General features: G+C 42.3%; 1 protein-coding gene across 3 annotated transcripts in view; it reads left to right on the top strand.

The window, feature by feature from the left end:
• Window positions 1–821: 821 nt before the first annotated feature.
• PDPN (podoplanin) overlaps window positions 822–13,369 on the top strand; it is a 43,192-nt gene continuing 30,644 nt past the window's right edge. The window contains exon 1 of one of the 3 annotated variants that reach the window (XM_074218399.1): window positions 822–1,228. In XM_074218399.1, the coding sequence (XP_074074500.1) occupies window positions 1,165–1,228 (64 nt within the window). In that variant the 5' untranslated portion in view covers window positions 822–1,164. The remainder of the gene's footprint in view (window positions 1,229–13,369) is intronic. The other 2 variants (XM_074218400.1, XM_074218401.1) reach the window with 2 other exon arrangements.

Genomic DNA, 13,369 nt, shown 5'->3' with positions numbered 1-13,369 from the left:
GTTTGTCCCATCAACAGGACAAAGAAGGCTGATGACTCTTTTAAAGCTCTGACCATCATAGAACCTAGGAGCTTTTCTGAACTCTTTAGAGCTGATTCTAAGAATGAGTCCTTGCCAGAACTCAACTATACTTAATTAGAACGTTAAGGTCTGGCAGCTTTTCCATGGGCCCACCCAAATGTTCAGAGCAAACAAATCCAAATTTTAAAATAACCCCAAAAATATATGACATTTACAAGGAAAAATAAATGCCAAATTTAAAAAATTGTCTTCATGGGATCCAGTGAACCTAATTAGGGATCCTATCGAGTAAGTCTCTCATTTTGAAAATGAGGAAACTGAGGCTTAGAGAAGTTCAGAACTGGCCAAAAGCCACTCAGATAACAAGCATCAGAGTTAAGAGGTGAAGCAGCCCTCTTCCTCTGTACCCACCACCCATCCACGGCCATGGTAATGCCCATTTTCCCTAGGGCCAATCCCTGAAAAACAAAATCAGAATTTCAATCTTAGCCTCCGGTTGGTCATCTGTAAAATCTCGGGGGGGCAGACATGTGATATCATTGCTCTAGTGAAAATCCCTCCACCAAACCTTAGTCTTAAACAGAGGAGTGCGACAGACTTCCTAAGGCAAGACCTTGCCCGGCCCACACCACTGGCCCAGACACCGGCAGACAAAAGCAGATCAAATCCTCCTCAATCTAAGGGCCCTCGGCTCCCTTCAGACCCACGCAGTGCAGCTGCAGCCCTGTAACTTTAAACCTGCTCTGAGCTCATAGTTTTTCCACACTGGCCAAACAGAAGAGAGGGCGGTCCTAGTGTTCCTCCCTCCCAGAGACCACCTTACGCACCATTGCTCCCTCCCCTAGCTGGAAAGGGGCTCCGAGCGCCTTGTTGATTGCTACAACTTTGGAAAGTTTGGGCCCCGGGCCGATCGGCCCCCACTCTCTCTTTATCTCTCTCTCTCTCTTTCTGGGAGGCAGAGACCCACCCATCAGGGGAATCCTCGGAGGCTGGACGCCCTCTGACTCCCCTCCCTCTTCCCACTCTCTCCTTCCCTCCTCTCAGCTGGTAGGATTTGGACTAATCCGAACTGGAGACGAGACCCCTTTGGAGTTCTCCCGAAAGTAAGCATCCCCCTGGCCTGCACTACCCAGGCAGAAGAAGATGTGGCAATTTCAAATTCTGCTGTTGGTCTTGGGGAGCTCGCCCCTCTGGGTGATGACAGAAGGTAAGGGTCGCTCAGGAGCAGAGACTTGCCTTTTTGAGGGGGTGCAGGATTGTTTGCTGGCTTTTGTCGCCCTGGCGATCGGGGGGGGGAGTTGGAGGAGGAAATAAGGTTAAGGGTCTGAACACTTTGGAGCGGAGGAAGAAGAGCTCGGGGTCAGGGAGAAGCTCGTTCCGGAGAGAGGGTGGATAAACCGTACAAAGGCTTTGTATCCTCCGAATCCCGCAGAGAAGAGACAGCTGGGAGTGGTGAGAGGGTGGGAGGGAAGGGTAGCCTTGGGGGAGCATCTCTTCAGGCACCTTGTGTGACCTCTCTCCGCTGTTGGGTGAACAAAACGGTTTGGAATTTGCTAATAAGATGTTGGCCTCCTCATTGACCCAGGCAGCCTAGCTCTCCCAGGAGGCAGAGCCTGGAAGATAAACAGTCCCGTTAATAATGATAGGGATGGAGGATGGCAGGTTAGATTTGTGCCAGGATCCATCCAGGGTGCAGAGGTACCAGACACCAGCCTTGACTCTCTCCACCTCCATGAATCTGAAGTCAGAAAAGACAGGTTCAAATCTTGCCTTTGCAGTTGATTGCAATCACTCACTTAAATGAGTGGTCTCTGAGGTCCTTTTTTCTCAAGATCTGTGATCTATGCATCTTCTCAGGGTTCTCCAGATTTCTCACCATCATCATCATCATCATCATCACCACTACCATAAAATAGTCTGTGGAGCAAGCTGTGGAAATGCTAGAAGGTTGCTATCACTGTACAGTAATTATAATTGTAATTGTAAGAGGTAGCTTCTCTTGAGTGAGGGGTCCTTGAAGGGCAAGAAGGATCTAGAAAGGTCAGGGTCTGTGTCTACACTGGCAGAGTAAAGGGAATAATTGAGGTAATGATCCACATAATTGGGATCAAAAGTTGACTTCAGGGGAAAAGAAAGTTCATCTGGGACTTCTTTTCATCCAAGCTGGTTGACTTCAGTGATTGAATAACCACCTAATTCTTCAATGATTTTGTTGAATTTGGAAGCAGTCAGCTGATGGTGGCTTTGTGTGTGTGTGTGTGTGTGTGTGTGTGTGTGTGTGTGTGTGTGTATGTGTTTGGAGATGTGTGCTTGGGGAGAGAGGAGACAGTGTCTTGATAACAAATGAGAGGCATCAGAACTTGTACACAGTGCCAGAAAATTCTCCATTTCAAATCTAGCCCTGGACACGTATTAACTATTCACTTTATTTCCCTGACTCAGTTTCCTCCTCTGTTAAATGAAAGGTTGGCTACCTAGTGGTCTAGATCCCTTCCTACTTCTAGAAGTGGAGGAAATGCTCTTGAATAGAACTGACAACCTAGGTCATTTGAGAAACATTTTTAAATGTGCCAGGCTCCCTACTAAGCTCTGGAAATAAGAAGAAAGATTAAAAAAAAAAAAAAAGCAGTCTTAGTTCTCAAGAAACCCATAGTCTCTGTCCAGGGAGAGATTTGTTTGAGGTTCTCTCCACCTTTTGCCATCATTATCCTTTGTCTCCCCTTTATTTCTTTGGTATAATACTCAGAACTGATCAAGTGTTTTGGAAACCTTAAAAAGTGATTTAGAAAAATCTATTACTACGATCACCTCTTTTTATTCTAATTTCATCAAGGGCATCCTAGGAATGGTCCTGGGACTATAGCAATTATCAGTTAATATAGCACTTTACATAGATTATCTCATGTGATCCTTAACATAGCCATTTAAGGTAGGTGCTGTTATTATTCCCATTTTAGAGATGGGGAACTGAGGCACAGAAATAAAATGACTCACCCAGAGTCATCAAGCTAGCATTTGAACTCAGAGTTCTGACTTCAAGCCAAGCATTCTTTCTACTGAATCACCCACCAGGTTCCTCTCCTGCTCTTATTATTTTATGTTTAACATTTTTGTGGTACAGGATCTTGATTCAAATCTCAATGCTGCTACTTGGTTCTTGGGTAACATTAAACAAATTCCTTCCCCTCTCTGCCCCTCGGTTATCTCATCTGAAAAAAATGAAGGAGTTGCCTTAAATGGTGTCTAAGATTCCACCTAGCTATGGTCCTGCTGGCTGTAAGTTCAAAGAGGGGAGATTCCCTAGGGAGCAACTAAGTGTCCTAGTGGTTAGAGAGCTGGGCCTGGAGTCAGGAAGCTATGACTTCAAATGTGGCTCAGATACCTCCTAGCTGCATGATCCTGGGCAAGTCACTTAACCTCTATCTGCCTCAGTTTCTTCAGCTGTAAAATGCCAATAATTAATGGCACCTAACTCTCAGGGTTGTTGTGAGGCTCAAATGAGACAATATTTGTATCCATCACATAAAGCAGGCACTTTAGAAAGGATTATTCTGCACTGCTGCTCCCATCTAGCCCTATATAAAGTTCTATACATACATGTCTTACTGGACCCTCCCAACCTCTTGAGGCAGGTATTACAGATACCATCTTTCTGTTTAGTTAGAACAGTGATGGAGGCTCAGAAATATGGCAGGTAGGTAGATAGAGCCTTTGATACTCATTTGATAGATGATACTAGACAGGTCTCTTCAATACATAATAAGAGGATCTGGTGCAGTATCATGTGTTGAGTCAGGAGGGCCTGAGTTCAAATCTAGCCTCAGGTGCTTAGTAATTACCTAGTTGTGTGACCTTGGGCAAGTCACTTAACCCCACTGCCTTGTAAAAACAAAAAACAATGTGATTCACTCATGGTCATACATTAAATAAATATCAGAGGCAGGATTTGAAACCAGGTCTTTTTGACTCACTTGTTCCCCTTTTTCCTGCATAGTATAATATGTCAAATGAGGATCAAAGGCCGAATTTGAATTCATGTCTTCCCTATTCCAAATCAAGTCCATTCTCCAAGTTTTATATAAACTTGTTTTTTTTTTCAGAGAAGGAAACTGAGATCTGGCAGGAGGAAGTGACTAGCCCAAGGTCATAGGACTGGTGGGGGCAGAGAGGGGACTCCAATCCTGGCCTCCTGACCACTCCCTAGCCCCTGAGACCCAGTGTTCTCTCCATCCATCAGCTGCTTTGCAGAGACAGGAAACTCATTCATCCCTTTTTAGAAGAGAGACAGCACCCTAGAGGCAGCCACCCTCCCTGCTGGCCAGGCTGGGTGGACACTAGCGGGGAATGACCCAGCCTCGCCTTCACGACACTAATTCTGTGCATAGACAAAAATACTTCGGCTTCAGAAAATTACACCCAGCACCCAGTACAGTGTTCTCCGGCTGCTCAGTTCAAAGGCAGTGTGTCTGACCAGCTCTCTTTAAGGTGCCACATGACTGGCTTTGGAGGCACTATTTTTAGGGACCCTTGCTTCCCCCAGAACGCATACCATTCTCTATTTCAATTATATCTGTTTTTTGGAGGCAAAATGTACAAATTAGTCTGTTCAGTACTCCCTAGAGGAGGGACGTGTAGGTGGCACCCAAATTAACTGACATTCGAGGCTCCACTGAGGAAAGAGAGGGAGAGACATTCTCTGTTCTTCATTGGGGGGGGGGGGAGGGCAGGGAAAGAGCTAACTGTAATGTTGGGAGACCAGGGTAAAATTGCAATTCAAAGGTGGAGTTCAGTCTGGCCTTCTTATAAACAAGCCTCATCCTCCTCCCTCCCAGCCAGTAGCATTCAGCTGCTAAAGAAAGAAACGTGAGAAGACTAATAGAGAGAGTGAGGGTCTGTTCAGCTGCTACAGTGGGGAGCTGGGGGCTTGTCCTGGGAGAATGATTGAGCCAACTTGAATATGGCTGAACAACTCTATTGAACAAAACTGATAGAGGGGAGCCTTGGGTTAGGATAACATTCGTGCCTCTCCTGTATCCTTGTACCCCTGAGCAACTTCCTTGTCCAATTTTATAATGTAGGGGACCTTGTGCCGCCACACTACATGTGAGTAGATTCAGAGCAGGACGACTCTTCCCAAAAGATTGGCTTATTGCCAAATCTGCTGTTTTTCTCCAAATCATTGGGGCCCCACCCTGACCTTGAACTGAAGGACTCTAGAGAGGGGTTACTTATTTCAGTCGATTCTGCAATTCCTTCTTTGCTAGAGAATGAACATGTGTTTTCTCATATCTGTCCATCCAGGATTAATCATCACTGTGACTCCACTTCCCTGTGATTTCCCCCACAGACCCTGCCAATAGTTCATTCCACCCTGGCCCTTGGAGCTCCTGGCTCCTCTTCTGAGTACAGATCTAGCAGATGTGTTAGGTATGGATGGAGGAATGCAGTAGGCCTCGGCGGTCTTCCTCCAGTATCAGAAGCCAAACCTCTATTCCAAATAGAACATTCCGGAGAATTAGAGAGAGGGGAAATAAAATAGGAGAAAAGGGATCTAAAGCACATGGAAGCTAAGTCTAGGAATGGTCAATATTGCTAAACCCTGCTAAACTGAGAATATCCCATTTATTCTGGGTTGGCTCCTTCTTCCTTTGTCACATAATGATATCATTAGCTCACATGCATGGTGTGCTTTAAAGTTGTATTATGTCACAAATATTATTCGATCGATTTTCTCAATAACCCTAGGAGGCAGGTGCTTTTATAACCCCCATTTTACAGATGAGGAAAGTGAGGCAGTAGGCAGTTACGTGACTTGCCCCAGAGTCAGAGAGACAATAAGTGTCTGAGGCTGGATTTGAGCCTGAGTTTTTCTGACTCCAGCTCATTTTATAGGTGAAGCAACTGAGGCAAATGGGATTAAGTGACTTGCCCAAGGTCACACAGCTAGTGTCTGAGGCCAGATTTAAACTTAGGAAGATGAATCTTCCTGATTACAAACTTGATGCTCTATCCACTGCACTGCCTAGCTGCCTGCTACATCACATAGCTGTCTTGTCTTTCCCTAGAGCAGGAGGGATATTAGGAACATAAGATCTCATCAGTAGTTTCTGTTTCAATGCCTCCCAAGGACCCAGAATTCTGCTGTTAAGGTGGGGAAATAGTCCTGATTTTCCTTGAGGAGAAAACAATACTAAACTAACCCCTCTGCACAATTTCTTTTCTTTTTCTTTTTTTAATTAGTATTTTATTTTTTCCAATTACACATAAAGATGGTTTTAAACATTCATTTTGATAAGATTTTGAGCTCCAAACTTTTCTCCTTCCTTCCTCCTCCTGCGTCCCCAAATAGTTAGTAATATGTATGCTCATGGTAAACATATTTCCACATTAGCCTGTTTTCACAAACATTTTTTGACTAGAACTTTACCACAAGTCTTTGAGAGAGAAATTATGATTGACACATCCACAGTTGAGAATCAGAAAGGCCTGGACCATACAACAAATGTCTGGGTCTGTGTGGATGTATATAGGTGTCCATGTGTATGTGTGGGCATGCCTGTATTTGTGTGAAGATATATAGGTATAATATTAATATATGTATATATGAGACAGGATTTGAACCTAAGTGCTTGACTCAGTAGTCTTCACCTTGAGGTTAAAGCTCTGCAAAAGATCCTCTATAAGACCTGGGTTCTTAAACTGGAGTCCATGAATAGATTTTGGATAGTCCATAAAGTTGGATGGGAAAAAAAGACATCTTTATTTTGACTAACCACTACCTAAAATTTAACATTTCCTTCAATTATGAATTTTTAAAAATCCCAGTCTGTGAAGGGGGCTATCGGCTTCCCCAAGACTGCCAAGGTCATGACCCTGTGCTTAAAGCAAACTCCATGGATGGAATCCAGATTCCTGTATAAGAGAACTGGAGGAAGAGGGGTTGGGTGGAGCTAGATGGCTCCTCCAATATCATCTAGTCCAACTATTTCATTTGACAGATGAGGAAACTGAGGCACAAAAAGGGACAATGTGCCTACATCACAAAGAGACAGGATTGACCCAAGTCATTTCACTTCAGAGACTTTAAAGTGCCCTTTTTTCACTGTATGATGCTAGGCAGGAAGCATGTGTACATGAGTACATATGTTCTGTATGTTGCATGTGCATAGTATGTGCCTGTGCTGTTTGCATGTATGTATGTTGTGTTGCAAGGTGTGTTGTATGTTGCTATGGGTGTTATGAATGTTACACATGCATCTGTATGTTGTGTGTTGTGACATGTGCCATATAGGTGGGTGCGATGCATGTTGTATGTGCATTATCCATGTGATATAGGAGCATTATGTTGCAGCATGTATACAAGGTATTTCTGTGTTGCATTGCACATATGTATACATGCACATGATATGACAGAATGTTTGTCTATTGTATTGTACATTACACACATGTGAAATGCATGCACTATAGATCCATGTGTATATGTGCGCTTGTGTGTCTCCAGGCATTATATGTATGTGTCTGTGTATTATATGTGTTTGTACATGTAGGGATCATGAAGAGTCAGGTAGACTGAAAAACAACTACAACTGAATGTGATATGGTGGACAGAGCATTAGAACCAGAATCAGGAAGCCCAAGGTTCAAATCCAGCCTCAGACACTATTGACTTGCCCTAGGGCAAGTCATTTAACATCCTTCTGCCTCGGATTCATTTTCATCCTCAAGAACTTTCACACACTAGGTAGTTATCAATTGCTCCTTCGATTGGATTGGATCCAGCTGGAATGAGAGCTCCCCTTATTGTGGAAACCCAGCCTCCCTTGGAATCATCCTTTGCTATCTTCTTACCAGGAGAAGATTTGACTTGACGCCACATTCCACTGATTTATCTCAGAATATTTCTTATATTTGCTCGCTCCATCTCCTGCATGCTGGCATGTCAGGTTATAACTCGTTGTGGGGGAGGGAGCGCCCAGGGAAGGGGAGAGAAGATGCCCAGTGAACCCAGCAGCTGTTGCCCAGACTCCTTGAGGCCCCTGTCTGTCTTAACATACTTGATAGCCTGCTTCATCAGGGTTCTCCAAGTGAGCCATGACTGGTCCCCCAACCAATAGCCTCAGGACGTCTCCAGAATTCCAAGTTACAAGAGTTTGTAGGATCTCAGATCAGAAGGTGGAAGGGACTTCAGAGACCTTCCAATGCAACTGTCTCATTTTACAGATGTGGAAAATCACACTCCAATTCTAGTGTCCTTTCCACTCTCCCACACTATCTTAGTCCAGTTTGAAGTAGACAAGACATTTATAGATGTCCCCCAACTTACAGGATTGCATGCTGCTACATATTTCTGAAATCCTAAAGTTGTTGTTTAGCCAATTTTCAGTCTTTATGACTTTATTTGGGATTTTCTTGGCAAAAGTTCTGGAGTGGTTCACCATTTCCTTCTCCTACTTATTTGACAGATGAGGAAACTGAGGCAAACATGGTTAAGTGATTTTCCCAGGGTCACACAGTTAATAAGTATCTGAGGCTGGATTTGAACTATATAACACAGTCGATAGGTGTGTTGTTATATTATCTATGCTAAATTGTTTGGCATAGACTATACCAAAGTTATGGAGATTTAGAGGACCAGACAGAGCTAGAATGGTCAGGGAAGGGTCCTTGAAGGAGAAGCTATGATGTGGATTTTGAAGGAAGATGGTAATAATAATAATGATGATGACAGCAATAGACATTTATATAGTGACTTAAAGATTGCAAAGTGCTTTCCCTATATTAACTGTACTCTGTCTTTAACAAAAATATGTCAGAATCAAGATTTTTGCTTGGATCGAGTTTCAGAAGGACAGGACTTTACTTACTATAATAATAGCTGATAGTATAAAACTCTTTGAGGTTTACAAAGCATAAATGTTAATTTATTTGATCCTCACAACATCTTTGTGCTGTGATTATCCCTCTTTTACAGATGAGGAAACTGAGGCAGGCAGCAGTTAAGTGGCTTGCTCAGTATCACACAATTAGTAAATGTCTGAGGCAGGAATTGAACTCAGTTCTTTATAAGTCCCTCAGCATACTCCTATGAAGTATCCAGGTCAGAAATTAATGCTCCCATTTGATAGGTGGCTAAGCTAAATTCCAAACAAGGGAAGTGTACCACTTCCAAGTGTCAACCTTTGAAGAAAGTCACCTTATCACTACTGAGTCTTCTCTTCTCCAGTCTAAATATCCTCGGTTCCTTCAAGTTTCCCTCATAGCGTTCCTAAAATGAGCCTTCTAGTACAACTCTCTTCCCTCATTTTGCAAAGGGGGTGACTGAGGTCCAGAGAATAGTATTCGCTACCTAGAAGGTCATGCAAACAATCAATGGCAGAGACATCTTCCAACTGCAAGGTGGCTAGGTGTTGCAATGGAAAGGGTCTGGAGACCTGAGTTTAAATCCAGCCTTATTCACTTACTAATATGTGTAATAATAGGCAAGTCCCTTGATAGGCATGTGGCATAATGGCTAGAGTGTTGGATGGAGAGTTGGGTTGACCTGAGTGCAAATTCCCTCATGGACACATAGACCTTGGGTGTCACTTTGGTAGATCACCTTAGTCAGTCTGTCTTACACTGGGTCTCAATTTTCTCATCAATTCCTTATCAATTGGACTTAAAAAAAAATTTTAGAAGGCAATGGGGTTAAGTGATTTGTCCAAGACTGGATTTGAATTTAGGTCGTGTCCTGTCTCCAGGGCCAGTATTCTGTCCACTGCACCTCTTAATTACTACCCCCCCAACTATGCCACCTAGCTGTGCCTGGATGGTAATTTCTAAGATCTTTTTCAAGTCTAAATCTACGAAGCCCCTGATTGTGTTAATTTTCCCAATTATAATAACGGCACCTGCCTTGCAGAATTTTTGTAAGGATCAAATGTTAACTATTATTAATGTTAACAATAATAGTAATAAATTATGACAGCAATACTAACAACATCCAACCTAGCTTGAAGCACAGGTTTGGCTACTGGCCGAGCTCAGTCCAAGATCACATACTAACATTCTGAACATTCCAAACCATCTTCGTCCTGGATTTACAGCCAGGCTGTCTGTAGGCTAGCTTGTTGGAAAGTAAAATCAGATCAAAAGGGTTTTGCTCTGCCTTCTTGTAAGAGAGGCACTTGCTCTGCCAAAGTACCTGTGAAAGGATCAGTTAAACACTAGGAATTTTGGTTCCTATTCAGTTTTCTCAGAGTTGATATGATCCACATGCAGAGGGTGTGCTGCAACGGAAAGAGTCCTGAATATGGAACAGGAGACAAGGATTCAAATGACTGCCACTTATGACTTAGGTGAAAGCAAGAAATCACTTGGGCCTCAATTTCTCCTTCTGTAAAATATGAGCCAATGGTATCATATAGCAGTTAAGAAAACTACCGTTGCATTAAATGAGAGCATACAATGTCCAGAATAAGGGAATGCATGGTTCCCTTGTCTTCTTCCTTCATTAGATCATATTGGATTGTTGTGTTCAGTTTTTGGTGTGACATTTTAGAAAAGACATTGATAAATTCGAGAAAGGTAGCCAGGAATGGTGAAAGAACTCAACTTCATACAATTGAAAGATCAGTTGAAGAGACTGGGGATGTTAGCCTGGAACAGAGAAGGCATAAGGAGGACTTGACTTTTCTCTTCAAGTGTATAAAGGGCTACCATGGGGAAGAGGGAATAGGCTTTTTCTGTTAGGCTCCAGTGGACAGAGTTAGGTGTAAAAGGTGAAAGTTTTAGAGAAGCATATTTGGACTTGATATGAGTAAAACATTGGCCCCAAAGTGGCCTCAAAGTGGAATGGAATGGAAAGGTAGAGGATTTCCCCTCCTCGGGAGATCTCCAGCAGAGCCTAGGTAAGCATGTCCCTTCCAACTGAAAATTCTGTGATTTAAATCAAAGACTGGGGGAAAGATGCCATATTGGTAATCTAAGTTACTAGCTATTTGATCTTATCAAGTCAGGACAAATCCTAAGCCTCCTTAGTGAGGTATTTTCCAGGCCTCACCTTACACATTTTTTCAAAACATTCTCTAGAATATAAGAGAGTTTCAAGTGAATTCCAGTAATTCCCAAGTCACATCCTGTTAACAGAGCAACATATTTTTTCCTTGTTATAGTGTGTATACTTAAGCAAAGTAACAGTAAAAAAAATTCACCCAAGTATCGAGTGATCTTACATGTTTCTTTCCTGGTGGGAATATAATTTCTAATTCAGAAGCTCCCCAAATCTCTAGAAAGTGTTTCATTGAAATTCTGCCACTGTCATGACTCACTTCCTTGACTTAGAAGTAGTGTAGTTCCATGAGGAGGACATTGATCTGAAAGGCCAAAGATCTGAAATCTATTCTCAACTGCGCAGTGTCAAGGCAATTATTACATTAGTTGATGTCTAAGGGCTGGCCCCTCCAGCTCTGACATTCTATGCTTAAAAAGCATGAGACCTGAGAGAATGTTATAGTGGAATGGATTTTTTTTGCTTTTTGCAAGGCAATGGAGTTAAGTGACTTGCCTAAGGTCATACAGCTAGCTAGGTAAGTATTATGTGTCTGAGGTCAAACCTGATCTCAGGTCCTCCTGACTTCAGGGTCAGTGCTCTATCCACTGCACCACCTAGCTGCTCCTAGTGAAATGGATTCTTAACCTAACACATTAATCCTGCTCATTGTACACATGGCTCCCTTATGGAGGGGCTCTTCATATGTCCTAAGTTTGACTCTGTTTGTTGATACCATTGGGCATGTCATGTGTCCCTAAATGGATTTAGCTGCTTGGTAGGTATTTTGTTCTCCCTTGGAGAAATGACTATCCACTTGTCAGAAATATTTTAAAAGGGATTCTTTTTTGCTTTTTTTTTCAGTTGTTCAACATTTATCCATTTGCAAAATTATAAGTTACACATTTTCCTACTACCCCCCCTTCCCTCCCCCCTTCCCCTTGGTAAAGTCTGGTAAAGTTAAACATGTACAACTTTGTGTTTCACATATTTACATATTAATCATTTTGTGTAAGAGGAATTAGTATTAAGGGAAAAGAAAGAAAACCAGGAGATAAGAGAAGGTTTTTAAAAATGAACATAGTATGCATTCAAATTCTTTGATATTTTTCCCCCCTGAATGTGAATGGCATTATCCATAATACCTCTCAGAGCTGTCCTTGATCTCTGAACTGCTGAGAGGCACTACATCCACCATAGTTATCAGCTCACAATGTTGTTGTTAATGTGTACAATGTTCTCTTAGCTGTGCTCCCTTTACTCAGCATCAGTTCATGTAATTCTTTCTATGCTTCTCTAAAGTCTTATCACCCATGGTTTTTTAATAAGACAATAGGACAATAGTACTCCATAACATTTATCTACCGTAATTTGTTCAGATATTCCCCAACTGATGGGTATCCCCTCAATTTCCAATTCTTTGCCACTACATAAAATATTTTAAAGGGGATTCTTGATCATGGAAGCGTGGTGCAAGAATACATTGGAGCTCCCTTCCCTCTCTGAGATTCTTAAATTCTAAGATCACTCAGCTAATAGGTAGCAGAGCTGAGCTGTTCAATGAATAATTTAATATAAATCCAGATTCTTATTCTTTGACACCATCTGACACATTTCTCTTTATTCCCCATGACAGATAACAGATAGTTTAGGAATATCATAGAATCATATTCCTAGAGTTGGGAAGGGCCTTCAAGGTCATTTATCCCTTTCGTTTTATAGATGGGAACCCTGAAGCATGGAGAGATTAAGGGATCTATCCAATGTCACAAAGAGGTGGGATTCAAATACAGATCCCCTGACCCCAAATCCAGTGCTCTTTGCCACTGTACTCCCACTGACAATTCCCACGAGAAACACTTCTTAGCCATAGACAAGTAAGACAAGTTAGTTTCATTTTTCTCATCTGTAAAATGAGAACAATCAGTATTTATGAAATGCTCATTGTAGGCACTATACATGTGCAGAGGATACAATGACAAATTCATGATAATAATAATTGTGATAATAAAAATAGTAGCTAGCACACAATGCTTTAACTTACAAGCTGCTTTATGTCTATTATCTCCTTTATATGTATATTTTCTCCTTTAATCCTCTCATTTACTCTCTGAGGTATTTGTTTTTATCTCCATTTTATAAGTGACCTAGGGGCAGCTAGGTGCAGTAGATAGAGCACCACTGGCCCTGGAATCAGGAGGACCTGAGTTCAAATCCGACCTCAGACACTTAAAATTACCTAACTGTGTGGCCTTGGGCAAGCTACTTAACCCCATTGCCTTGCTAAAAACCAAAAAAACAAAATGTGGCCTGCCTGGG

This window comes from Macrotis lagotis, chromosome 1 (genome assembly GCF_037893015.1).
Source record: "Macrotis lagotis isolate mMagLag1 chromosome 1, bilby.v1.9.chrom.fasta, whole genome shotgun sequence".
In the NCBI taxonomy this organism is placed as follows: domain Eukaryota; kingdom Metazoa; phylum Chordata; class Mammalia; order Peramelemorphia; family Peramelidae; genus Macrotis; species Macrotis lagotis.
This window is presented reverse-complemented; position numbering and strand designations above follow the sequence as displayed.